Raw genomic sequence first — 27,514 nt, forward strand, 5'->3', positions numbered from 1 at the left:
GGGTCGTGTTACAGCTTGATGAATTAATCTGTTGTACTACATTTGGATCAGGCATAATCATAGATGTTCAGTACAGAATACGGGGTGTTTCATTTTCAAAAAGTAGAGAATGAAATTTAATGTTCTTGAATGCTTCAGCTCCACAAAACAAATTTTCTTAGGCTGAGCAATCCTCTTCCTTCCTCTGCCTCCCTTCAAGTTTCTAAAACTTTAGAAACATGGGAGGCATAAGATGGTGGTTCTGGTGGCTTTTTGTTGGAGGAACAAGGAGGACTGGAGCTTGGTGGGCAGGAAAAGGGAAGTCTTGACGCAGTTGCAAGCGCGTGCTATACTATCTCAGCAGCAACAGCCCTCCAACATTAAAACCAGTCAGCTAAATTGTTAGTGATAATTCTTTATTGGAGTGCAGCATTTGTTCCTATTCTGTTAAAGAAGCTGTCTGTAAGCAACTCGTTTGTTACTGGTCTTCAGACTCTCTTATTTTTAAAATGATATTTTGGTGTTTTAGATACTAAACCACTTCTGAAGTTGATAAGTTAGCATGCTAGCTTTCACTTTGAGCTTCCTTAATTCCATTTAGAGATTTAATCTGTTAAAAACATCCTGAAATAAGCCCCTTTGATTTTTGTCTTTCAGCACTACTTTTTAATAAGAATTTTGATGGTTGTTGGAGAGAGAAAATTGAGGCTGCAAGATGTTGATATTGATTTACTTTAAATAGCTTGATTTCTGTAGGTAATTAGAGTAAGAGGCCGTGTTTTTCACAGTAAGAATTGTAAATTATTTGCTAAATTAGTTACCTTGTTCCATTACTTACGTAGATGGTTTGAAAAATACAAGAGGTTTTGAAGGGATTCAGAGAGCAATGTGGATCTAGGATGACAAAATACAAAGACAAAAAAAATGTTCTGGCTTTAGAGGAAATAGGATGTCCTCTACCTGAATAAAAATAAGTTTTTTGTTTTGTTTTCAGATAATTGGAGTCATGAATGCACAGTATAACTATATGAAAAGGCAGGTGACCTGAACCTAATTAGAGTTTGGGGAGCCTGTGAGCAGCTGAACCAATAGCAAGGAAGTAAGGTTAAGCATGTTTAGCCTGAGGAACCACTATCAAAAGTTCAAGGGTAGTGAGGGTACAGAGAATGTAGGTTAGGGAGGATAACAGATCTACCTTCTCTTGCCTACTGGAATATCTTCTCTAATACAAGGAGAGGATTGTTTTTAGTGTACTGAAATTTGAGTAAAATTGACGAGGCAAATTAAGCTTGCCTACAAGCAGACTTGTTCAGAGCTGTATCCAGAGAAATTACCTTCTCAAAGATGCCGTTTGTTGTTATCCTTGTGTTCTATGCTTCTGTTAATGCAGCTGGGAGGGAAAAAAAAAAATTACATGTTCCAATATTTGGGTTGTTTTCAGGATGAGCTTTAGGAAGACAAAGACTGTTTCTAAAGCTCTGCCTACTCTTAAGTGATATAATCATACAAGTGTTTTTTGCTGAACTCATCACGGCTCTCAAGAGTAGACAGATGTGAAGGCGTCGATCATGCATATTACTAACAGCTTCAGAACAGCTGTTTATCTTAACGAAGGTTACAAACCAGCCTTGTAACTATGTTTGATTTCTTGGGGGCCTGTTTTGGAATTGTTTTTCCTTGATATAGTCAAACTAGTGTTAAGCGAGTCTCATGCTTTTGGACTAACGCAGCTGGTGAAGGGAGCATCCTTGCCACTGTTTTGTCCATGGTAATAGATAGCAAGCTTGGTACACCTCTTGTATGGAAGAAAACATCTATTTCTGGCTGTTTTACCAAACCATCTCTTCTACTATCTGCATTTCTTTCTTAAGCAGCTCAGTGGGATTCCATAGGGGGATACCATGAGGTATGGTGGGAAAGGGCTTGGGGATTGTAAGAAGCTTTCTCCTGGTACAGCTAAGTGCTCCTTAGTATTCTGTAGAAAGTGAAGAGACAGCTGCCTGTGCAAGTACTGTAATGAGCTAACTCTGTACCTTTGTTTTTCAGAAGCTCTTGTTTTTAGGACCTTCCAGAGTCTATCTGAGGCTAACAAACTCTGTAATTATCCCAGATTAAGCTCTTTGCTCCTTAAAGCTTAAAGGCAGCTTTGCTTCCAGGAAAAAAAGAGGAAGCAAATGTATAAACAAGCTTTTGCAAAACCAGATGCTTGCCCAAGATTATGAGTTGCCATGGGTTCAAGCACATGCCAAAGAGGCAGCAGTGACCTCATGTCCTTCCAAGAAAAAGGGATCTTCCATTGGAAGGCAACTTAGACTCCACTGGTGAGACTCTCGTTGACCAGCAAACACCAGTTTCCTCTCTCATTCTCACAGTTCAGGCAATCCTCCTTTGGCAAAGGAATGCCTTACCATGCATTCAGGGTTTGATCTCTTCAATCCTTGCATTACAGGAGGTAATCTCTAATCATAATTGTAGCAGCCCAGCTGAGGCAGGAGGCAGTGCTGCTAGCTGATGACAGTCTGTTTCGCTTGGGAAGCCCTTAGAAAGGGGGAGCTTCAAACTGCCTGTGACTTTGTTGGAGCACTGGCTTGAAAGTAGGCAGGGAAATACAACCAGAATTCACCTACTCTTCACACAGGAGTGGCTTGAAATGAATATCAGTTCCTCTATTAATCAACAAATTCCAGAGAAGCTGCTTGCCCTCCCCCAGTTTCGCGGTCTGTACTCCCAGTAGCTACATCCCGCGGCGCTCCTCCGCTCACAGAAGCACGGTCATGCTCGGGATTTGTTTTCTCAAGGAAGTCTCCGTCACCTGCCTGAAAGTCAGTTGGATGCATCTGGTGTGTAAGTGGCTCAGAAGAATTCATCGTGAAAACGTGGTGAGGTAATGCCGCAGCTAATGCGTTAGGCCAGCGAGCCGTGCCTAGCCAGAAGCCAAGCAGCTCTGGAGACAGATCTTAATCATGGGTTTGTAGCTTGGCCTCTCAGCACTCCTTGGCACCCTGACTTGGCAGTCAGTAACTGGCCCAGGGATCCAGGGAAGCTCATTCCTAAAGGAGCACTGCTGGAATTTGGCTCGCTTGCTACCCATTGAGACAGATTTCAAACTTTCTGCTTAAGAGGGCAGAGTGGTCTCGGAGAAATATCCCTCATTTCCTGGACACAGAGGCTGCTGTGAGAGGCTGAATCCCAGGAGAAAAATGACAAAATGTAATTAAGGAGAATTAGTTGAGAAAATTGCAGCTTGGGATAGGAAGTTGTCCGTGTGGCTGGAACAGGCCCTTCAAATGCAGCAGCAAAACTGCTCTGCTCGCTGACCAGGGCATCGGGACAAGCTGAAGCCTGTGCATTTGCGTTCTGTGTATATTTAAGCCTTAGTGCAGCTAGGAGAAGTCTTCCACATATAATTCACCCCCTAGTATGTATGGGAATATATCCGATTTTCAAAAGCTCCTTCATATATATCAAAAAACGGTGCCTTAGAAGACAAGACAGCTTTGGAAACCATGTAAAATACTGGCTTAGAAATCCTGGATTGATATGACTGTGGCAGTCTTATTTCCATCCAGCACTGTGCAGCCTCTTGTGGTATGTAGTACTCTTGTATTCATTGCATTTCTAAAAGAGGAAATACAGGAACATGTAGCAAAAAAGAAGGGTGAGACTTCTGACTGTGGTTAATTGCGACAAGTTGGTGACAGAGAGATCAAGGAAAATTCCACTTGCAGACAGACTTGTCTCTCAGTTCTGAGCGCTAATAGGGTTTTTCTGCTTTGTTTTCTTCTTTTCAATCTTATCTGCTGTGGCAAAAACTGTCTTTGACAAGAATCTTTTGCACACATTCCTAAGTGCTTTTAAGGGTAGAGCTGTCAGATGTCTTTTCTTGAGATGTAGTTCCTGGCACACAGTGACTGTGCACAGCTGAGGGCTCTTCTCCCTGCGGTAATTATCTGTATTGCTCCAAGTGACACTGCTGGTGAATGACAACTATGGATAAAAACATCAGCAGCAACAGAACTGCAAAGGTATGTCTGTTTTGTTTTGGTTTTGGTTGTTGTTGTTTTTGGTTTTGATTTGAGTAAAGCACATAATTAAAATATATATGTTCTAGAGTAGAGTTTGAATTCAACGTTATGCTAGGTGATGTTGGACGTGTTTGGTATTCTCATCCTGAGGAACGAGGGAGGGCTCTTAGGATGTTAACGTACCTAATGCCTCTGTGCTTTTTGTTGTGACAAAACCATTAACTGGAAGAATTGTCTTCTTGAGGAGCACTCCACATAAAGCAGGATTCCCAACAGCAAATACCTGTAAATAAGCTCACTTGTGAAATAATAAATATATAACCACAAGGTTCCATCTGTCTTCTTGTTGTTCTGTAATAACATCTGGTATGCTTTTATGTTGTTTGAGACTTATGGGGATACTCCAGATGAACAATTGCATGATAGATAATTTCCCTACATTACATGTAAAACAGGAAAAGGTTTAAAATATTATCTCAGTTTCTTTTGAAAGACTGAAGCTAGTTTATGAGGTTTTCCATATTTACTTATATATTCAAATTGTACCTAATATATATTTTTATACATGTATAGAGAGATAAAACAGCTTGCTGCAGCTGTAAAGGTCAGAGAATGCAGAAGTCTCAATTCCTAATTCAATGCTTTGATTATCCTACTGTCTGTGAGTCTAATAAGCACTGTAATGGAAATACTCTTTTCACCCTGGTCTCAATATTTACTGTAAAGAAACTGCTGCCTGGAAATTTGATACAAAACTGGCTGTGTGGGGGAGGTTAGTACTATCTCGATGAGCCATTCGTGGCACTCCGAATTTTCCATTGAGGCATGTAAATGTAAGAGGGCAATCCTCATCATCAGAACCTGATGCAGGACATCTATATAAAGAGAGCGTCTATTTCGGGGAATGCTATTTTCAGGTTTTCTAAATGGCTTGCTGATGGCTAAATAGATTTAATGGTAGCAAGCTGGTTTCCAGTTCTAGTCCAAGGACCTTAGAAACAGCAACACCATGCGCAGCCAAATTCAGGGACAATAGTAACTAGAAAAAGACAAATTTCTTTCTGCTGTATCATTTATGAATCATTTAGGAGGGAGTATCCTCTGTGTACCACTCGTAATAATATCTGAATGCTATGCTCAGTACTGAAAATCAAAAGATGTTTTTCCTACTACCTGGATTTCTTGAAGTCCCATCAGTAGCTTTCCTATGACAGGTGATGCTTTGCCATTACTGCTGTGCCCCAACTCTTCCATCTCCACATGGAAAACCGCTTCTGAAAATGAGTTCAGTCTAAGTTCACACCCAGATGTTATTTCTTCCTTGTTGCACCTGTGACAGTCCGCACAGGAAACGTTGCACATCTTGGTGCAATTTAAAGCACGTTAGCATGAGAGCCTGTGCTTGGGAAATAGCTCTCTCATTGCTGGACAACGTCTTCTGTGCTGCTGCCAAAAGAAAAACAGGAGCATTTCTTTAGCATGCATTAAGTTGATCTGATATTTTCCTCTCCTTCCAAAACACTCAGTTTCTATATTCCTGTCTTTCCCACAAACAAGTGTGTGAGTGAATGCTTGTTTCTGTGAGCTCCTCTGCACCTGGGAACAGGGATACCCCCAGCCCCTAAGGTGCCTGCTGCCACCCACCCGGACTCCATCTCAAACCTGGAGCAAAGACGTGCTTCAGGCCACAGCTAATGCATTGAGCAGGGAGTTATTTAAACAGCCAAGAGGAAATACAAGAGAGAATGGTAAAGTCTCCATTTTTCTGGGCCTGGGGTAGTACATTTTGGGCTACTCTCAGGGAAGCAGTCAGGAGGAGGAGGACTCAATGCCTGTCTTTCCTGGGGGAAATCCTAGAGGTAAAACTTTAGTTCTGCCATGGGCAAAACAGCTTCAACACAGGGAATTTTTGCATCATTTAATTTATTGCCAATTAGCCACACTTCTAATCACAGATTTGGCTGGGTATTGGGAAAGACAAAACCCACAGACAATTAAGCAAGCACTTACGTAAACACCTCTCCTCCCCCTTCTCAATCTCAATGTGCCTTGGTTTTGGCAGACTCGTTCCCCCAGCCCCTCTCAGCGCAGGAGGTTGGGGCTGGGGTGCGGTGGTCCCTGCCTCTGCTCCCCGACTGCCACAGCACGGGTGACCCGCAGCCACAGTCCCTTGGGGTATCCCCGTCCCAGCACACTGGGGATCCTGCCTGGGATTAACTCAAGAGAACAGTTAATCGTATGTGAAGGCAGTTTTGTGGCAGTGCTGTTACTTGTGTTTCTGGAACACCTCAAACGCTGGTGGCACCTTGGAAATTCCTGGGTAGAAAACGAGCGCCTGTTCTTTATCTTCTGCATGAAGTGGGGTGTTCAGGCTAATAAAAAGGCTGGCTGCAAGAAGGAAAGGAGGAAAGAAAGACCACGAAAGCATTCAAATTAGTTGTGCTGACAATTCTCTCTCATTTGGACAACTGCTTGTCAGTTGCAAGCCTGAGCCCAAAGGTGTGGATTTTGTTGAGAAAGCATTTTCAATTCAACATTTAGCGTGTAAGATGCATTGTGTCTGAGCTCAGTGATTGTGGGTGTGGGAGTGAGTATCTAATTTCATCTTAAAGCTGATGTGGAAAGAGGAAGGAAAACGCTGTAGCCAGAGAAAAAGCAGTGAACACAAAAGCAAAATTAGTAAAAGTGTGAAAAGCTTTGAAGCTCAGAAAGATATTAACAAGCACATTTGCATGAGAATAACCTGGACGGAGCTCCTGCTGAGCAAATAGCAACTATGAAAAATTGTATATAGCAACTATTGTTGAACAACATTAAACAATTTTTAGTATTCAAAGAAACAAAACCTTTCACCCACAGTTAATGTTTACCTCTCCTCCTTAGGTTTTGTGCTTTGTGAGAAAGTGATTGTTTTGCAGTGATTTCCATAACTACAAAGAAGATCTGTTCAGTTTGTGAGAAACATTAATATTTCAAGGTTCATAATTTATTTATTTTTTTAATACAATACAACAGCAGTAAAAAATGATGCTGCAAAATTCCATAAAATCACTTTCTGGTTCATCTCCACCGCCCTCGTAAAACAGAAAAGGTAATTCCAGGGGGACTCTGCAGGAGGGACATCTGGGTGTCCTGTAGCAGGCCCTCATTAACATCAGCAGCTGCAAGCCAATTGCACCACGGAGATAATTTTGCTATGTAATTAACTCCCTTCATTCCCAGTAGCTGCTCTCCTCCTGAGCTCCCAGCAAAGGCAGTGGTAGGTGGAGGGAGGCTGAGCGTTTGCTTTCCAGGCTTCCAGCCAGCCCCCAGAGGACTCCCGCCTGCTCTGCCAAGCTGGACGGGGAGAGAAAGGGCTGGGAGAGATCACAGCCTCCTGTTTTAGGTGATGGAGTAACAGGGAAATAGGAGACAACAGAATGAAGGTCAATGTAAGTACTAGATTATTTTATTTCTGTTGCAATGAATTTAACTGTGTTGTTTATCTCAGTTGTAACGAATGCGTGTCTGGCATTAGACCTGGATCTGCCTGGGCTGCTTCTCAAAGCACGCTGTTGATCTTGTAAATGAGTTACTAACAAAATACAAGGTCTTATATTTTAAAGCACAATCGAATTTAACTGAGGAAAAAAATCTTTTTTTTTTTTTTTTTTTTTTTTCTTTTTAAAGAACAGTATGTCTCAGAAGGGTGAGGTTTTGTACCACAAATATTAGGCAGTAATGTGCCTTACTATAAAGTTATAGTGAGTGACACTGGTTGGCTATGAGGATGCCCTTTTGCCTTCCTCATTTGATTGGAAATAACGTGTATAAATAACAACAGTTTCAGTTTTACCCCCCAAGAAAGAGGATGCTGTATTCTTGATGTCAATCTGATACCATTTACTAGGATACGAATAAAGAAAATATTTTAACAGCTTGAGTCACTCAGATGAAGAAACGTAAGGTCATTTGAATGCCTGTCATGTGAGTATGGGAAAGGCTGTGCTCTCTAGGACTGTGATTGACCATGTCCTACAGATCTTCTGCAAAGAGAACTGAAGCTCAGAAGAGGAAAGGGATGGTGGTTGTATTCATTTTTAGGAAATACTGCTTTGTTCTGGGAGAATGGGGGAGTAAGTGGATGGAACGAATCCCATTCACAATTATATGTAAGTGTTTTGTCCCAGACTTCAGAGCTGTGCACGTGCGGACAGCTTTAGCTTCCTTTGTGCTAAGCAAAATTTATTTGGCTGTGAGGCTAAATGAATCTTTCAGTCTGATGTTACAGCTGATCCCTGGCAGCTGCGACTCAGGGCAGGGACCTCCGCGGTCCCCACGTGCCCCCAAGTTAATGACAGTGTGGCAGCAACGTGCAGCTGCTGTACAGGAGTGGTGCTGTGCCCCAGTCATCACGGCTGGTGGAAATCCACCTCTTCTCTTCGCTGAGGAAAGTTAAAACTTCTTCAGAGAAATTAAATTTTGTCCAAAAGGGTTGTTTTGGATGAGAAAAAGAAAAGGAATTGTAATTTTGGGGCAGATCATTTCGATGAGGGAGGTGGAGGAAGCCGGAGCACTTGGGAGTTGCAGTGTTGCTGTTGATTCATTATGAATCACTGAGAGCAGCCTCCTGGAGCCTCTGTCACTTCTGCTGCCTTCATGGCATCACTAGAATCCCAGAACCTGCTGCAAGTCATGCAGGGCACAGGGGTGGCATCCCATCGCCCTTGTGCACTCAGGAGGAAGGAAATACAACAGTCCCTGCAAATGAATAATTTTTCTTTTGTTCCAGACAACTTATCTTAGGAATTTCTTGCCTGTTCCCTGGGAGGGCAGAGAACAGCATGGACCCAGCTCCAAAGAATTGCTGTTAAGCTGCTCTTTGCTTAGAAGTACTTGCTATGTTTTTAAGCCCATGTTTTGAAATAAATCCTGTAGTAAAATGAGTTAGGATACTAAAAGGTTTAGAAAAGCACAAAAAGTACATTAACTGGAGCATATGAGCAAAAGCCTTTGGATAGTAGGAGGAAACAAAAACCAGATACATATACACTTTTTGAAATATCAGGAAACAGCAGTTTGTTTTTCCTTTAGTGTGGGCATGAGAGCCCATGTGAAAACACTGAGCGGGAATGAAGTACTGATTGCATGCAAGAGGGTGGGCGTGTGTCAGTTGGTTTTAATACAGCCAGGCTTTGATTAGCAACACTTGTGGAGGAAAGAGTGGTTGGGGAAAATTAACAGAGCTGGCCTTTAATTCCCACCACTGCTTGGCTGATTAAATGTGACTCTGCAGAAGTTTCCATCTACGTTTCTAAAAAATCAGTTCTTTATTTTATCAAAAACTGATTTGACCATTCAGGACTTAAAACCTGATGATCAGTATCTGTTTCCACTCTCCAAAAATCAAGTAACCCATTGAACAGGCAATAAAAGCAAGCTCTGGCATTCATTCGCTCCTTGCTCATACAAAAAGATCTGAAACTCTGCATAACAAGAACAGTCTTATTTTCTGTAATAAACAAAGGTAGAAGCACGTTCTGCAAGCCGCAGATGATGTTGCCCATCAACAGGGCCATACAGACCCCGCACCCAGAAGGAGGCCTTGTGCATGTAAAGAGAGATGTGAATGCTTAATGCAAGTGCTTCTCCTGCATATGTTGAACATGTGAGCTCTGTCTGCAATTAACTGACTTTGGTAAAACTTAAATTGACTAAATTGGCCTACCCTTTGAAAGGGACTTATTTGGGAAGCACGTTCCCAGCTAGCAGGGCAAGGGGAATGTTTATTTCTTCAGCTTTGTTCAGAGGTAAAGAGATTAACTGGAAATGGTTCTGTAAACATGTCAGAGGGTGTCACTGAGGCATGAACATAGCTGTATAGCAAACACAGCCCGCTGCCTTGAATGGTCTTTTCCTTCTCCTCAAATACTTAAGTCCCTTTTTTCTGCAGTAAAAGAACTTACAGACTTCTTGAAATGTAAAATGCAGCTACAGAAGTTGGAAAAATGTTTGTGTTCATCCCCAAGAGAAGCTTCCACAATAAAAATTATCTTGTTTAAATTATCTCAATAGTTTTTTTTAAGAGGCAAATTTAAGAAAATAGATGAAAATTTCCTTTTTTTTTAATTGAAAATGAAAATACCATCAGGACTGTAGTACCTATGGATCACAGAAAACACTATGTAGTAGTACTGGAGTTTCCAAATGAGAACTGAGGGGGAAGGGAGTACAGAAATGATTTTAGCAGACCTGCAGGTAAGCAGCTAAAATGACTGTTTGATAGTTGTGAAGGATTTTTTCTAGAAATGTTTGCCTGTGTTCTGTGTTTCATATTGCTATAGGCTGAAGATACAGACTGGGATAAGAAAGTGGTCAGAATTGCTTAGTAACAGTAAATATTTTATGATGTTCTCACATTGTGGGTTGGCTTTTTTTTTTTTTTTTTTTGCCTTGGCACAGACATTCATCCTATATATAGAGCACAGATGCCAGCCTATGTGAGTACTCCAATTCTGAGGCTGTAGGAATTGTTTCCCATAGAATTGCACAATTTTGTACAATTACCAGCTTTACTGGCTCTTCATTTTTTTCCCTTTCTGTATTAACAAGCAGGAGTTAACAGTTTTCATTCTGAAGGCTCTCAAGTATTGTTCTGTAGTGGGAGCAGGATAAGGACGTACAAACTATAGAGATGCAAAAAATCCAACTAGAAGGGAGAGTTCCTACTGCGATCTTGAATTAGATGAATTGATCAAAAATTCAGTAGAAGTAGGTGCACTTCCAGGTACACAAGGACTTTTCTTCACACCTAATTTAGTCGAACCCATGTCACCAGAGGTGTTATACAGCAAAGTTATTTACTACGGTTGGCTCAATATACGTGACTGATCCGCGTTGCGGTTACAAGGTCACAGGCTCCGTATGTGGGAGAACAACAACTTAGAAAAGGTTGCAGAGGATGCAAGCTCTGTTTTCTAGATCTGTGCTCTACCGTCATCTTGTTAAAATGTGCTAAGTGAGCGGGAAGAGTAGCAGCGCTGTCTGCCAAGGTGCTTTCTCATGTGGTGATACACTGGTTTTTAAGACGTTCTTTATCTTACCGTAGGTCTGTGGGTGTTTTTTTGGGGCTGGTTATGGGATGATGGGGAAGAAGCAACAAATGCTGAAGAAGAAAAACACTTTGATCTCATCTACATTGCTTTAGAGCTTATTACATGCTGGGCACTGCAAGGACACATTAACGAGACTTCATAAAATAACGAAGAACTACACACAGCTGGCCCGAGATGGCATTTTGTGGATGACAGTGTTAGACAGCCCATTTCCGCTCCTCTGGTAATAAAGAAAAAATGCAGATCCCACTGGCCCCGAAGCACAGCTTCCTCCTAGCTAAGCATCCCATAAGGTCTCTGTGATCCTGGGAATGCGAGGCTTGTTTATAGTTAATGGCAGGTCAGAAATGTTTCTGCTTACATGACAGAAAGGGGCTGCCACAGTGATTCTGTACATATGTCCTAGGCAGCTGAAAGTGCAGATAGGGCCCGATTTCTGAGAAATAACCTCGCATTAGATAAGGCAGAGCCTGCACTACAAATGACCTCATTCCACAAAACCCTGGACATGCTTGTTATACTTTGCTAGATGTGTTGTTGGATCAGATGCTCACCTGCTATAAACATAACCTTAACTTTTATTCACAGAATTGCTCCCACTGTTATTTCAATCACAAAATCAATTGGCTAGGACAGCTTCTCAATAAGAAGTGTCTCAATAAATGAGCCATTTGGAAGAATTCTGGCATCCAGCAGCTGCTCAGTAACTCCCTCTGTGTCATAATGTGAGCAGATGGAGCCCGAAGGATGCTGAGCTGCAGGGCTAGCTGGGGCCTGGGTGCTGGGAAGGGAACGGGGCTCAGACAGGGATGGCAAGTTCTTTACTCAGCCTTGCAGAGCTTTGGTTTACTTGGTGTGACTGTACCTTCCCTGTGGGAGCATTGCTGAGGATTTAAATTCAGTGGAACATGTGCAGAAACAGTTTGGCTTTAATAACTGACCCAGCTTAGCTGCCGTTGTAGGTTTTTCTAGTGCTGAGGAGTTCAGCACCACCTCAAGCTCCAAGGAAAAGCAGCTAATGCTTAGCGTGCTCTCTGCTGCCAGAACTACAGCACTTTCCAGGACCCAAGTGAGCTAGCTCAATGCTTTCCTCTATGCATATCCCATAAAACAGCTAAACACATCAGCACCTGTGATGTTAGGCATTGCTGGGAGCTTGTTGCATTTTATTTTGCCAATATTAGGCTGATCTACAGCAGTTGTTTCAGCATCCTGGGCTCATACACATTGAAGCCATAGCTGGGACTCCAAAGAGCTTACAAAGCTTACACAGTTTCCATACCACCAGATCCTGAGAGGCTGGTAAGTAACCAGAACACTCAGAAAGGAAGCAATAAAGGGGACTTACTACTCCTGTAAGCAGAGGAGCAAAGGGCAACAAAGGGCAAGATATGAAGGCAGACCTGTTTGACCTGTTGGTTTTTCACATTGTGAAGTTGTTCCTTCTTCTGATTTCTTGGTGGTGAGTGTTCAGCAGAAATTATGTTACTTCAGTGGCATGGTGTGGTGCTGCTTGGGTTGGATTTACTACGTGTTGCTGCAGCTTTCTGCCAGGTTGTGGACACAGAGCAGGCAGAAGAGTCTGCTTAAAGGAAGAAGGTGGTTGTGTGTTTTGTGGTTTGGTTTTCTTGTTTTTGCTATTGCAGTATGAGATGAAGATGCAAATAGAAGATTACTTTTGAAAGTTTTGCCTGGGACCTTCCTTTAGTTTGGTGGTTACAAATTACTAATATTCTTACCTATTTTTATCTTTTATAAAACTCTTTCAGAGACTAGTTCCAAGGCAAAAGGAGAAGAAACATTCATTAAAACACCTGAGTTTCTCTGCACTTCTTGAAATAGTTATACAATATATGCACTTATACTGAAACTGAGAATGGAGAAGACTTGCTCTCAAACTATCACACTGAACCTATGCCATGAAATGTGAAATTTGATTTAGCATTGCCTTCAGTGAAAGAGCTTTTCCATTTCATTTTTTTGCTCCGACAACTCAGCTGGCCAGCAGAAGTCTGACAGTCACTCAGATCATCCATGTTCTATAGTCTGGAGCTTGGGGCTTGTCTCCATTGATTCTCTATTCAAAGTCTTAATTTTCCCAGGTTCCAGCCTTATGGATGGGATACAAGGAGATCTAAGAGAACAGGCTTGTTGTTCTAGCTCAGTGGGATGTTTCCAAAGTTTCCTTCTACTTTTTTTTTTTTTTTTTTTCTTCCAATCTCCTGGTTGGCTTGCAATTGAGATGATTTCAAAGGCTCCTGGGCATTTGTGTTGCCAACTGATGTGAGCCCATACTCCCTAATTTGATCTCTACAAATGGGGCTGGCTTTCAAAAATTTGAACCACTCTGTTCTACTCTGAACTGTGTCTCATCTTGGGTGTTTGCACAGTGTCTATTGACAAAATCAAAGGAGTGGGCAGTGTGCTTCAACTAAAGAGATCCCTGTGTTGAAAAGATTTGATTTCCATGCTGTAAGTTTAAAATGTAACTCCTCATTCACTGGGGTTGTTACTGAATATATTCATCTGACTTTGCTAAATGAAGTGTTGGTCAGCTGAGTCGTGATGCTTCTGTGGAACACCTTTGCTGTTGAATGGAGTTCAGACTCCCGTGTTGCTCATGCTGACCTAGCTGTTCTCTTGATTCATTCATTTGGCAACGGAAGCAGACTTGGCAATGTCTAGGAAGAGAGATAAGAGGACAGTTGGAATAATTGCTCTTGCTAATATTTGTTGCAGTCATGTCTGAGTGTTGTTGAAGTATCACTGATGGGAAGAGTACCTCCTCACTCTCATAACCTAGGTTGCAGCCTAGATGCAAACAAATTCTCACTGGTGTGTACGGGCCAAATTCTTACCTAGTGAAAATAAGTACACTTACTGTAAAAGAAATACAATTTGAAATTAGACTTGAGTAACTTCACACACAGGTTAATTAATGAATTGGGCTCAGTATGCTACTTCCACAAGAAAGAACTAGTTGGAAAATGTTGACATTTGGACTTCTAAAACTATACTGCGATCCAAATTTCCTCTTTGTTTCAGTGGAACTTGGAAGAAAGGTTTTGTTGAATAATGTATTAGAGAGGAGATCAGTTCCTGAGTTCAGATGCCCTGGCTCTGCCACCAGTGTCCTGCCTGACCTTGGATAAAGTTCTTTGTACTTCAGCTGCCTGTCTGCACAAAGGGGACGAAATTCCTCTGTTCCTATACGGATCTTCTTGGCACATTATTAAGAGGCTCTGTCCTTCAGCATCTGTAGAGTGCCCAGCAAAAAGAGGCTAAATGTCAAGCCACATCTAGAAGTGTTGTTGAACAGTAGGAAAAGTCGGATGAGGCAGGGGAAGGGGGGTCAAGTGTGTTTGTGTTTGGTTTTGTTTTTTTTCCATTTGTTTTGTTTTTATTCTCCTTTCACTTGTAACAGCATGTGAAGCCCAAGCCCACCCTGGGCTGCACTCTGTGATGAGATTCCTGACAGCCTGGCTTCAGCATGGGTGGTTCAGAGCATTTGGCACTGCCCAAATAGAAAGTGGGCTACCGTGTTCATGGCAAAACTACTTTAATCAGACTACACCACAAGGAAAATGGGACAGTTGTCTGTCTCTGACAGCTGCTGATGGACCAATCCATGTATCATGAAAAGACCATTGTTCATGGTCATTCTCACAAAGAAATGTGTGCTGCTAACAACAAGATACTTTCATCAGCTGAGCTGGCAAATGGGCTTTCTGCTGCTGCTTCAAACCAGCTGTTTCTTTACAGCAAATGCTCTGCATAAAAATACAAGGCATCATGTTTCCTATTTGGGCACTATCTTTTTGGACATTACTTGCACTTTCTGATAAGAAATTAATGCTGGAACAGCCAGTGGGAAGCAGTCAGTTGCATTTTAAAGCTGAAAACAAATGGTATGTTGTATTAAAAAGCACTACATCACCATTCTTTCTACCCTTTGCACAAATATGCCTGGCTAATAAAGCTACCTCTTGCAACTGCTTTCACTCTCCTGTCTTGTAATGAGTAAACATACCCAATATAAATATGCTAAAAATAAAACACAATCATCACACATATAGGCTTCAGCTGAGACAGATATGGCAGCCCTGTGGTGAAGAAGCTTAAAAAATAGGAGTATTTGCTGTCTCATTTCTGTGATCTTAGGCAAGCTGCTTATACTCTTCTTCCTTGGATTCCTCTATATTTAACAAATAAACAATAAAAGCGCTGTCTGAAGATGTTGAAAAATACTAAATACTTTGGTCTTCAATGTACGGTGATTCCTGTGTGATGGAGAGGAGCATGGTCACTGTTTCAGGTGTTCTTGCCTGAAACATAACATAACATAAACATGGTTCAGGCAAGTTTATGGATCCAAGTTTATGGATGCACTGCTCTGCCTCAAAAACTTACCAGCTATCAGGGAGATCAATTCATTTGGTGTCACCTGCGCAAAGTTGGATTTTTCTCCCTTAGCTTAAGTGTCACATAAATTGTTAGCCTGGGATTCTCTGAATTGGTAGGATCCAGCTCCCCAGGTTGGGGTTGACAAGGATCCAGCTGGAGGTTGCGTCTGCGGCAGCATTCCTGCCACTGGCATTACCAATGGACATGTATTAAACTCCTCAGTGTTGATGTTAGTGAGAGGTCTGTCTTCATAAGGCTTTGAAAAAAAAGTTTTAGGGAAAATAAGTAGTGTGTGTGTTTGTTTCTTTTTTCAGGTAAGAAACGGTTAACCTTTTTCATGTGCATCTGAAGGCTTCAGATAAATGAGGTAGCGGTCAGGGAGGGCAAGTTTTATTTTTAGTTGGGTGATGCATTTCCTCTGACTTCTGACAAAGAATCCACAGAATGCCAGTGGGGGGAAACCACCTATTTTTCATAGCATGGTGTTCATAAAATCCAAGCAATAAATGTTGGCTCTGCTTTCAAGAGCCTCGGTAGGCACAGTGATGAAGAAGCGCATAGCAGCATTATGCTATTGCTGCACAACATAGTAGACAGATGCTAGAAAACATTTAACACTCTGAAACCGATGCTGAGAAACATTCTTTAATTGCAGCCCACCAGCTTTTATACTTAATTGAAATTAAAGCGGAGATGAACACCAAACTGGGAACTAGTACAACGTTTCTATCAGCGTAACATAACAGCACAACGCCATGGCTTTCTCTCTCCAGAACACCTTGGCAAAGGCGCTTTATGACAACAAAGCGGAGTGCTCAGATGAGCTGGCCTTCCGCAAAGGAGACATCCTGACTGTTCTTGACCAAAATGTCATCGGCAGCGAGGGCTGGTGGAAATGTTCCCTCCATGGCAGGCAGGGCCTGGCTCCTGCCAACCGCCTCCAGCTCCTGCCCGGTGCTCAGGCCCTTCCGCTGCCTCCTTCCACCCATGGCGATGTCCCGGAGCCACCAGCAGGCCAACAGAACATCTACCAGGTCCCCTCAGTCCCCAAGCCTCCTGTGGCATCCTCTACGTACGAGAAGATGGAGGGATGGGTGAAACCACCAGCTAGGGCCTGCACTCTGCCTGCCCAAGGGATATACCAGGTACCGGCCTTGGCTGCGCAGCTGCTCAATGAACGGACCCAAAGCTCAACGCGCCAGGTAAGAGTATCAGTGGCTAGTAAAGTAGTAAAGGTTGTTGTAATGAAAGTAATCCTAGGAGAAGGGAAATAATAATGGCTGTTGGCCTGAAAAATCCAGGGGAATTTGCAGCGAAGTTGTTCAAATAAATGGTGTTTAGGAAATTCCCATAAAGTCTCACAATTTATAGCATTATGGGAGAAAGGCTGATCTGGACAGTATACGAGTCTCCATATTCTGTAGTGTCTCACTGTTTTTGACAGTTTAAGGCAGCTGTAAAGTACAGCAGGAAGTACAGAATATACAGTTTGTTTGGGGGAATCTAGAAATGATTTACAAACCCGTCCCTAAGTTAAACAAGACACAGAGCTTTCTCCCCTGGCTGTATACAGCATGCATCTATCCAGTGTCCTCTGGCACATGAAGGGGTCTTTGCAATCATCTGCACAGGAAGATGATTCCTAATAAACAAATTGGCCTTTGAGACTGCTGGCTTTGATGTAGTTTCTCAGAGTGCTGCTGTCTCTCTTTTTGGCTGTTCGAGGTTGTCATTACCCTTGCACAAAGCAGAAGCGCCTGCTTTAGACACGCTGAAGAACACGGGGTTGTTCAACAGTGAATGGGGCCTGTACCAGTTTCTCTCCCAGCCTGTTTTTACTGCTGCTGAGACAGTGACCAGGGTATGTGGGATGAGAGCAGTTACCAGCACCCCTGGTTAGGGGGAACTGCAACCCATTTTTCCAGGATTTCATTACAACTGCTGGCCTGGCTTTTTCTTTCTCCCTCTTCCTTTCATTCAGCATTCAGATGAAACATGTAAGTGGAAAAATGAAATTTTGTTAAATGTCACATCAAGTGTCTTAACATCAAAAACTTGAGCTCTCTTCAGCATAAAATTAATTGGGAATCTTCTATAATAAAAGATAAATAGAGCAGGTGTGGAGGGAGTTCAAGTTCAAGCTTTTGTTGGGTCCCATGAGCTCTTCAGCCCAGGGTAGTTCTTTATTCTGTGTGTGAAAACCACATTAGAAATGTTAATTGGCAAAGGAAAGGCGTTCAGCCCTGAACTGTATAGCCTTTCAGGCTGTTTAATGAGCATCTGATTACGGGACTCAGCTGGCCAGCTTTCCTCCTGCTGTGTTGGAGGCAAGCTACAGGACCAGAGGTGCTGGTCTCTTCTTTGTAGCAAACGGGTGCTGGAAAATGGACAAATTCAGTGCATCTCTAGTGACTGAAATCTCCATTTTCAGTACTTCAGCTGCACACCCAGACCTCATGTACACCTACCATAAAGGCAAGCTCAAACAGGGAAATAGCTCCAAAAGACCCTTGTGTGGTTGCTGTGGTCTGATTTCTCTGTGTTCCTAACCCTAAAGAAGGCAAGACATTTGCAAACTGAAGTGAGATCAGTCCAGGTTTTCCACATTGTACCAGCAAATCAGGCCCTGAAGCTGTCATCTTTTTCTCTATTCAAGTGCACGGCCCAATATTAGAGATCGTTGGCTTTTCCTATCTCTGTAACTTCATTAGACGTGCCTTACTTACCCTACCAGGGAAAGGAGAAAGGGAAAAGAAAAGCCTTAACCTGCTTTTATTATCTAGAAGTTCAGCTTTGCCTGAGCTGCCTCCTGCATGGCATCACAGCTGTTGTTACAACAACTGTACCTTGGTGCTCACAAGCTGCACGCAGATGCAGCGAAGCATTCTGGACTGCCCTGGGTAGATCCTACAGGACAACTGGCAAAGCTCCTGGCATACTCAGCTGTTCCCTGAGCAGCTGGGTAAAGCCACTGTAAGTCTTTGAGGGAGATGATTGAAAGCAATAAAACAAAACAAAACCTCTCAAAGGCTGTATGTTTTCACTCTATACAAAAATGTTGCCCAGAGCTTAGGGCATCTTCTTCCATGTGACTAAAAGTGTTATCAGTTAAGGGGAACAAATCATTTTATAGTAAGATGTTTCCTCTACTGTATACTGAATAGATTTTTTCCACAAGAAAATGCCAGTTAGTGCTGTTTTGCAAGCAAGATGGCTCATGCTGTAGAGCACTGAGGGGATCCGTGTTCACTCTCTTTTCTTTAGATAGGAGCAAAGAGCTTTCACAAAGACAGAACAAGCAGCTATGAACCTGGAGTCTTGTTGCCCTACCCCATTTCCCCTGGATTTAGTTGCTGCGACTATTATATGATGGAGAATATTACATTAATTCTGATATTACACAATTTGTTTTAATGCCTCATCTCCAGCAGCATTTCTGTGGGTCAGTAGTTTGTAATCCTCTCTTTGTAAAGCAGCCATGGAGACTCAGGCTAAACCATGCTGAATGAACAAAACTCTGTTTCTGAGGCTGATGAAAAGACCTTTCCCATCATTCATATTTTGGCATCTTAACTAATTGTCCCACAGACCTGGTCATACCTCTTAAAACAGTGTTTTAAGCAAACAGGGGAATTAGTTTGTAATTGGCCTCAATAATGTAATTCCCATATCAGACTTCTGTTTGAAGAGCTGGACAGGACATCGAGGGTAATTGTTTTCTCCTTCCAAATGAATAAATCCCTTGAAATTACAGAATAATGCACCTCAGCTTGTATCTTTTTGCTGCCATTGCTCCTGCTAAATACGGCCTGACCTAATGGCTCTCTGAGAGTGAAGTAGAAATTCCCTTGCTTTCTTTTTTTAGTGGTTCTGCTTTTGGGCAGTAAGATTTAAGTGATAGCAGAAGCTTGATTTTTCTCCAAATCCTTCCCCTCCCTTGGCTAATCACGCAGATTCTTTGAATTGTATGTGCCCGTACTTATTTGAAATAAAGCAGAAATTAAGGTGAAGGAAAAAGTATGAGGCCTGCTTGTAAGTTTAGCTCCTCTCTATCACCATAAGTGAAAAGCTGGAAGGTTTTTAATCACTTAAGAGCTCCCTAGAAGTGGCCTATTCAGCTAGTTGAGTTTTCAAAGATGTCCTGAGCCTACTGCTGACTGCAGTTCCCTCATTATTTGTTTTTCTTCCCTTCTAAGCACCTGTTCACTCTCCCAAGAGCATCCCGGGCTTCAGTCCCGAACATCAGAAGTGAGGTGTACGACGTTCCCTCCATGCAGCGCCGTGAGTCCCTGTTCACACGGGTAAGTCCTGCCGTGGTCCCCCCATGCAGCTGGGACCCTGTTCTGCCTCCCTCCTCTTGGAAACATAGCTGAAGGTTTAAGGTTCAATTCTAGAATTTCCCTGTTGGCTTTTTGCAAAATTTGGCAGAAAACCGTGTATTTTTGGGGAAGTTCAAGGCATAAAGCAGTTCTCTTTTGAATCTGCTAAACACTTCAGATTAATGTGTCTTAAATATGGTTATGTTTCTAACAAACACTTTTAGTTTTACTGTCACTGAGTTCTGGGGTACTCTTCCACAGGTGAATTCCCAGTATCAGAGTGGCCAGCCTCTCTGCTTTGGTTTATCCATCAGGAAAGGGGCTTTGTCTCTGTGTCTCTTGCCTAGGAAGATTTCAGGATGTTTGTTGTGGTGTATGTACAAAAAGCCTAAATGTCACCCACACCACCCACCCTCTGAGCAACAAAATACAAGAGATGAGATCATGTAACCCCAGTTCATTCAGAGGAAAGACAACATGCTGATCAGGTCTTCTACTGAAACATCCTGGTTCATGATCTTCCTCTTGATAACCTGTCTCTGTGGAGAGCAAATGTCACCATTCCCCCTGCGTCTCTGCAGTGTGTCCCAGCCCCATCTTGCTGCCCACCATGCGAAGGGGGGTGTGCAGGATCACAGCAAGTCACAGGAACCTCACACTCCCTGGTACCAGCTGGCAGTGCAGGGTTCAGCCCACCTGAATTCACTTAGTACCAAGCTGTAACAAAGTGGGTTTGTTTTACCCGCTTTGTATTAATGAGGTGATCCCTGCTCAGCACCAGCACCAGGCTGCAGGTGACAGCTGCCTTGCACCACCTAGTGCCCATCCCCGTCCTGTCCAGCTCTGCAGAAAAGCACTTCAGGAGCTCTCCAGCAGATCAAGCCCTGATCCAAACTGTATGATCTGAAAGTCTTTGGATACCAGCAGAGTTTTCAGTGGGCTCCAGCAAGGATTGAAGCCAACCTCTTTGTTTTTCCCTTTGGCCAGAGCGCTGCCACTCCGCCCACAGCACGAAAGGGCTCTGTGCTGCTCAGATCCACCGAATGCTTCCAAGAAGAGCAGCAGCTTTACAACATCCCATCCGGCCCAGAAAAGACAGGAGCTGTTAACCACAGAGACTCACCAGTGGGCAATGTAAGTAAGGTTCATTGGGCATGAGAGAACAGTCTTCTTTTGCTACCGGGATGTAGGGTGTGTGTGCTAAACCTCCCCCTGAGCGTGTTTGTAGGTGAGGGTAATGGGAATAAGACCACATCTTCAGAGCAGTCCTTTGTCCTTCATATCAAAAGGATGAATACTGCCTGACTCCTGGATAGTCAGGATGCCTACCAGGACGAGGACTACCTCTTCTTTTTATGACAGTGTGAAAAGCAAATTCAATACTGTGCGTTAGTGAATGTCGGAATATTTGTAGTATTCAAGCAGAGAGAAACAAATTCTTCCCCTTGCATGCGGCACTCCTGCCATTCCACCTGGGAGAGCAGCACGCTTGGTTTTGGGGGTGGTATTGAGGGGTAGAGCAGGCATCCCGTCTGCTCCTCACTGTTTGAGGAGCACCCTCCTTGAAGAAAGGGCTGATCTCAAATTTCACAACAGGAAATGCCTCAATGGAAACTCTTTATTAGCTGAATGCCAAATATTTCAGTTTTCTTGAACAGTGTTAGGATCCGAGACAATTTTGACAGGTTCCCTAGCACATGTGCATGGACACTTCTAGGGTTGGGGAAGGGTTCCAGGGCAGACCAGCCCAGCACAGGAAACTGGAGGCTTCATCGTTTTGTGGGCTTAAAGAGAAGTGCCATAGGTTCATGGCTGCACCACAGCTGGAGAAGCCAGACTTGAAGAGAGTGTGGTTTCCCCAGTGAAAATAAAATGGGGACCTTGGCATATGAGCAAGTGCTCATTGAAGCTGGCATTCCTGGCATCTTCATGGCTATTAACATCTGTGCCAACCAGCTGCAACAGCCTGGAGCAGATTTCCTTTTGGAGACACAGTTTATCATTGCTTCCAAAATGATTTTTTTCTTAGAATTCTTCTTCATGGGGAAACTTAAAAAATGCTGGCTTTGGTCTAAAACACCCTTGTCTGCGCTCCCTTTCTCATGCACATTTTCTGCAGGGGACCTGGCCAGTTCTTTCTAAAGTTTTTATTACATAGTGGTACCTTCAGTTGTTTCTTGTTGTGACACACACTTGTAGCTCCTCCACTCCTTCCAACTTGTGCTTTGTGCTTGTAAGGAATTTACATATGATCTATTCCAAAGTGTCTCTTAGTATTAGTTTGGATGTTCTTACACAAGAAGTGGCCTTATGTGAGCATTTTCAATTTCATAGATTTCAGCTGTGCACACATCTTTTTAAGGCATTGAGTAAGATCTATATACATCTTAGCAAAACCCATCAAGTAAAAAATGTAAACTCACTGAAGCTATTTGACAATGATTAGTTCTACCTATTGGTAGCTTCTATTTGTCAACGTATGCATACGAATGTGGGTGGGGATACTGAAAAATCAAGTATTTTCTTATACAGAGGTTAATAAAATCTTACCTGCTTCACTCTGTAAAGCTGAGTGTCTAATGTTTCCTACTAATAAGCTAATATTTAGCTTTTCTTATAGTCATTTCAGAAAATGATTAAATGAAAGTGTCCCACGCCAAGGAAGATACCACAGATTTCACTGGCTGGGGATACTGCTGTGTGACTTAATCAGTAGTGCTTGAAATATTTTAACCTCCATGTGTGCAGCTTGTGCATTTTAGAAAGGAAATAAATACTATGGGTTAGACTTTTCATGGTACAATTCCATTGACATTACTGGAGTCACATACATTTGCACACTCCAAGAATTCAGTTGTTGGTTTTTTTTTTGTTTTGTTTTTGTTTTTTTTGTTGTTTGTTTGTTTGTTTGTTTTTTTTTAAAAAAAACTGCTTATAAATCCTGTGTGCTCTGTTGCAGTTGTATGATGTCCCTCCCAAAAGAGAAACCGATGCTTCAGGGAAGGGATCTCAGAAAAAGTGCTGGGGCCACTACAATACGTTGCCAAACCCTCGAAAGTCAGAATGGATTTACGATATTCCAGTATCACCTGAAAAAATGGGGTTAGAACACAGCCCTTCTGGCCCTTCCTTGGAGAACCAGGTGCTATACGATATACCCCCAGCCAGGTACAAGGCGCCAACAAGTACTGAAGCCAAAGGTGTGAATCCACAATTATACGATATTCCACCAACACAACGGAAATTAGTGTTTCCAGATGCCCCTCTTTATGATATTCCACCCCCAAGGGACATGCTCCTTTTGCCACAAAATGGTAGCTGTGAGGCACCCCCAAGTCACCTGGATCCAAAGGCAGAGAACCAGACTTCTGAAGGGAACGTTTATGATATTCCTAAAGGTTTGCCCAACACTTTGCAGTCCAATAAAGAGAGGGAAAAACCCAACAACAGTTCTGGAAACCAGGCATACCGTGTTCCAGTCCAGATCTCAAGAGACACCAAACTAGAACACGACAGATTATCTGTTCCTAGTGCGGACAGCAGAAGCAGCACTGTCTCTAAGTTCTCAAACTCTTCTGCTGAGTTTATGTCATCATCAGAAGAGCCTGTCAAAGAAATTAAACTGCATCTTGACGTAGCCATAGAGACACTGACTAGACTGCAGCATGGTGTATCCAGCTCAGTTGCTAGCTTAATGATTTTTGTGAGCAGTAAGTGGAGATTACAAGAACACCTGGAGAAAAACATTGAAGAAATTCATAGGGCAGTTGATCACATAAAAGTATCACTCAGAGAATTCTTGGCCTTTGCTCAAGGCATAAAGGTAAATGCCTCCTACATCACTGATAATAATCTTCAGACCAGAATTAAAAAACAGCTGGAAATTCTTATCAACTCATTCAAAATCTTAACAGAAACAAGAGAAGCTCTAAACAACTGCAACTGGTCACTGGAGGCTTTGGTCCTCAAGAAGCCTCAAAACAGCCCAGATGATCTTGATCGCTTTGTTATGGTAGCTCGCACAATTCCAGATGATATCAAGCGATTTGTATCCATCATCATTGCCAATGGAAAACTTCTCTTCAGAAAGAGTGAGAAGGAGCAAGAAACGAAGCAATCAAATGTGAACCCAGAATATAAAATGGCAAAACAAATCCCAGTGCCAAGAAGAATAGAAATAGAATCGCTTCAAAGAAATGCTCACGACAAGCCGAGCCAAAGTCAGGTCTCCCAACAGAAAACAAAAGACGATGATATTGAGGACTGTGAATATGTTCAACTACAGGTTAGTATGATAGGATTTTACACATATTCTTGATTGTTTATAGGCATTAATTCATTAGCACTATTTTATCTTTGCATCAGAGCAAACTTCAGTTTGCACAACTACTTTTTGATGGCACAGGTGCAGTGACCAATAATTTTAAGTAATGAAGAGAACTGGCATTAGGGAATTTGCCCACATAGCAAGACAACAGTGAGAGAAGATTTTTAGCTTGTCTGTTTAAATTAATTTGAGAGACTTAAATATATATATATATATATTTTTAGCTAGGAGTTCGCAATTTTTTTCTTCTCTTTAGACTAGTGGTTGCTTTCTTGCCTGTACATTTCATTTGTTGGCTCTGAAATCATTATACGAGAAATGCTGACTTTCTAACTTGAAATGTATTAGGCTTTTGTAGAAAATTTTGACTTACCAAACTAAACTCTGAATTATCAAGCTTCTTAGAATAAAAATGGTCATTTGTTAGAATTATTTTTCTTATAATTACTGAAATGCCTGCTAAGAATCTTCCTCTTTATTGGTTTTACAAAGAAATGCTGACTTGTCCTTGGAATATAGGAAATGTTTTGTTTTGTTGAAGCTGATTTCAGTCTTAGACCTTGCAGGATCCTGACACTAATATTTTAGTAGAAAAAACTGCAGTTGGTTCCAATACATTTATCATTGTAGTCCATAACATGAAGCAAACAGATTTCATGTTACTTCTCCTGAAGTAAGTGGAAAAACATATTTATACTCACATATTTTATGCAAACCATTTCAATTTTGCTTTCACTTTGATTTTTAACAGGCACAGAAAATCATTTCAGGTAAAGAAGTGTCAAAGAAGAGTACAGATTCAAAACCAAAGGTATTTCTGTCTTTGAAAACTATTACATAAAAGGACTTGTAGTTCTTTATTTCTGTGCTTGTTAAAATTCAAAATAATTTGTGCTTGGAAGCACATATCTATACATAAAGATCTATTTGTTTTCTCATAGTTCATTTTCTCATAACTAGTTCTTCAAATAAGTGCTGAAAAACTATGCAAAATATTTTCCTCAAATATAATGAACTAAAGTCATACTCTTCTTTATCTGTTTGCCTGTGCACATCATTTGGGATAAGGCTGTGAACAGTTGTATTTCAAAATATCTTGTAATGCACTGTTATACAGACTGATTCCCTTTATAGTACATTTTTAATTATTCATAACCCTCATGAAGACAGTACCATTAAAAATCAAGTCTGTGTTTTGCCCAAGAGCTTGAAGTCCAGACTCTACAAAGGATTGATATTTAACTACAGTACTTCGTGTGCTATCCATTACTAAAATTGCATTCAGTGAAATCTGTTTAGGGAACAGGTAATTGGGAAAAAACAGCATTATGAAGCACAGTACTTTGTAGAAAGAAAAATTATTCCAAAAATATTCTGGGCTGGGGATGGGGCAATTTGGAGCCTGTTAACTAAAAGAACTTGTACGTGAAGAAACATGCAAATAATACAGAGTAGAACAAATAAAGAAACAACCAGTGTGACCCCAAACTGACTCTAATTACTTTTTTTTATCCCTTTTCTAGGTCTTGCCATCTTCAAAAAAGAATGTAATTCAAAGCAAGCAAGAGCCTGCAAAGAAAATAGCTCTTCCAGAACATTGCAGGCTGTGTTTTGGTGCACTTCAAAAGGCAATTGCTGTATTTAATAATAGTCTGAGCAATAACCAGCCACCTGAAGTCTTTATATCCCACAGCAAATTGATCATCATGGTGGGTCAGAAGATAGTGGATTCTCTCTGCCAGGAAACTCAAGAAAGAGATGCTCGGAATGACATTCTCCACAGCAGCAGCCGGTTTTGCAGCCTCTTGAAGAACCTGGCTCTTGCCACCAAAAACGCTGCAATACAATATCCAAATGCAGACGCAATGAAGGAACTTCAGAATCAAAATGATGAGCTGTATAAATATACACAGCAGTTTAGAGCAATGATGGAATGAAAGATGCTTCATGATTTTATTTTTTATTTTTTAGAACAGTGGTGAAAACTTGAATCTCTTCATTATTAGAGTTCTCTTTGCTCCCTTTGTGTAGGAACCAAGGGGGGGTGCAAGAAACTCGGTGCTGCCAACTTTGTCATCCCCAAGTATTCCTACCAGGTTGTCCTCTCTCCGGTACTGATGCTCATTTAGCAGGTGAAGACCCACACAACAGCAGAGACAGAGAGGATTTGTAGTATTGAATCTGTACTTTCTCCTCCGCTGTTCAGACACTGTCTAGAAGTGTTATCTTACTGTTGGGGCAGAGATGTTTGCTGTGTATTCGAGCAAATTTTATTATCTGATTTTTATTTTTTATTTTTTTTTCTATACAGATAAATATATTTTCCTACTTTTTTTGTTTTTCTGTTTGGGTATGTAAAGTCTGTCTTTAAATTTAAACACGCTGTTGTCTAAGTTGTCATATTGCTATGTGTACCCATCATCGTTTCTAGAGCACTTGACTCAGATCTTGTAATTAAGGGTGGAAAAAAGTGTCCGAAGAATTAGCTTTGCAGCTGTTTAATGTAAAAATGTGTGTTACAGGATGAGATCTGTATGGTATAGATATTAATCAGAAATGTTCCAGCAGGTTGTTTGAGCACTGACAGAAAACTGGGGGCTCTGCCTTGCCGGGTACAGACACAAGGAGCTGTTCCTGGTGCTCTGCCTCGGAGCACGGTGGTTTCAGTCAGTAAATATGGAGCGAGGTGGTTTCGTCCGGTAAATACCGAGGCTTTGGACGAGCACCTCCAGCACACGGGCGATGCTGATGGTGTTTGGGTCGCGCTGTGGGCGCACACCTCACGCTTGGGCAGAGCTGGTGTGGCGCCTCAGCGCTGCGCCGTGCTGTGCGCCCGGGAACTGCCCCTGGCGCTTCTGTGCCCGGCTCCTTTTTATTTTTCCTGATTAATTTATTGTGGAGTTCTATCTGAAATGTGAAAGCCGGGCCTTTCGGGTCTATCTGCACGTTTGCCCTGACGTTGGTCCAAGCCCTGCGTGTTTGCAGCTGCCTCCAGCGCCCACTCGAGCCCCTCACGGCACCGCCCCCGTCCCCTCACCCCGCCCCGCAGCGCCGCCATTTTGCGGGGCTCTGCCCCCCTCAGCGCGGGAAGCGTCGTCTCAGCACCGGGGGGGGGGGCGTTACGGGTTTGGAAACGCCTCCTGTGGCCGTAAATCCTCCGGAGCGGGCGTTCTGCCTGAATTTGCTCACTAATTAATTAAATAAAAGAATAAATAAATAGAAAAAGAAAGTTGCTGCGGCGCTAAGGGGGGGAGTGAAGGCAACCGGGTTCGGGGCGCCCCCCCCCGCTGGGCGTTGTGGTAGCTTCCGACGGCCTCCAGATGGGCGCTCCCGGGTGGCCACGCCCCCTCAGAGTAGCCACGCCCC

The 27,514-nt window shown here is 42.4% G+C and overlaps 1 protein-coding gene across 6 annotated transcripts; it reads left to right on the forward strand.

Moving 5' to 3' along the window:
* The first annotated feature begins 63 nt into the window (after positions 1-63).
* On the forward strand, positions 64-27,124 carry CASS4 (Cas scaffold protein family member 4). Of its 6 annotated transcripts, none has more exons than XM_068700646.1 (7): positions 64-4,004; positions 16,158-16,704; positions 19,699-19,803; positions 20,809-20,955; positions 22,781-24,106; positions 24,900-24,959; positions 25,672-27,124. In XM_068700646.1, the coding sequence occupies exons 2-7, from the start codon at positions 16,258-16,260 to the stop codon at positions 26,083-26,085; spliced, it is 2,499 nt and encodes an 832-aa protein (XP_068556747.1). In that variant the 5' UTR covers positions 64-4,004; positions 16,158-16,257; the 3' UTR covers positions 26,086-27,124. The 6 variants fall into 6 exon arrangements, with proteins under 6 accessions (XP_068556747.1, XP_068556745.1, XP_068556749.1 ...); XM_068700644.1 differs by having other exon boundaries at positions 16,276-16,704; XM_068700645.1 differs by lacking the exon at positions 64-4,004 and adding an exon at positions 5,110-7,435.
* The last annotated feature ends 390 nt before the right edge of the window (positions 27,125-27,514 follow it).

This window comes from Anas acuta, chromosome 16, assembly GCF_963932015.1.
Source record: "Anas acuta chromosome 16, bAnaAcu1.1, whole genome shotgun sequence".
NCBI classification, from domain to species: Eukaryota; Metazoa; Chordata; class Aves; order Anseriformes; family Anatidae; genus Anas; species Anas acuta.

Excerpts from the sequence above, each read along its gene's own strand:
- CASS4 (XM_068700644.1), top strand. The coding sequence starts at position 3,960 with ATGACAACTATGGATAAAAACATCAGCAGCAACAGAACTGCAAAG. Across the intron at positions 20,956-22,780 it reads GAGACTCACCAGTGGGCAAT|TTGTATGATGTCCCTCCCAA; the intron begins GTAAGTAAGGTT and ends GCTCTGTTGCAG. Across the intron at positions 24,960-25,671 it reads GTACAGATTCAAAACCAAAG|GTCTTGCCATCTTCAAAAAA; the intron begins GTATTTCTGTCT and ends TCCCTTTTCTAG.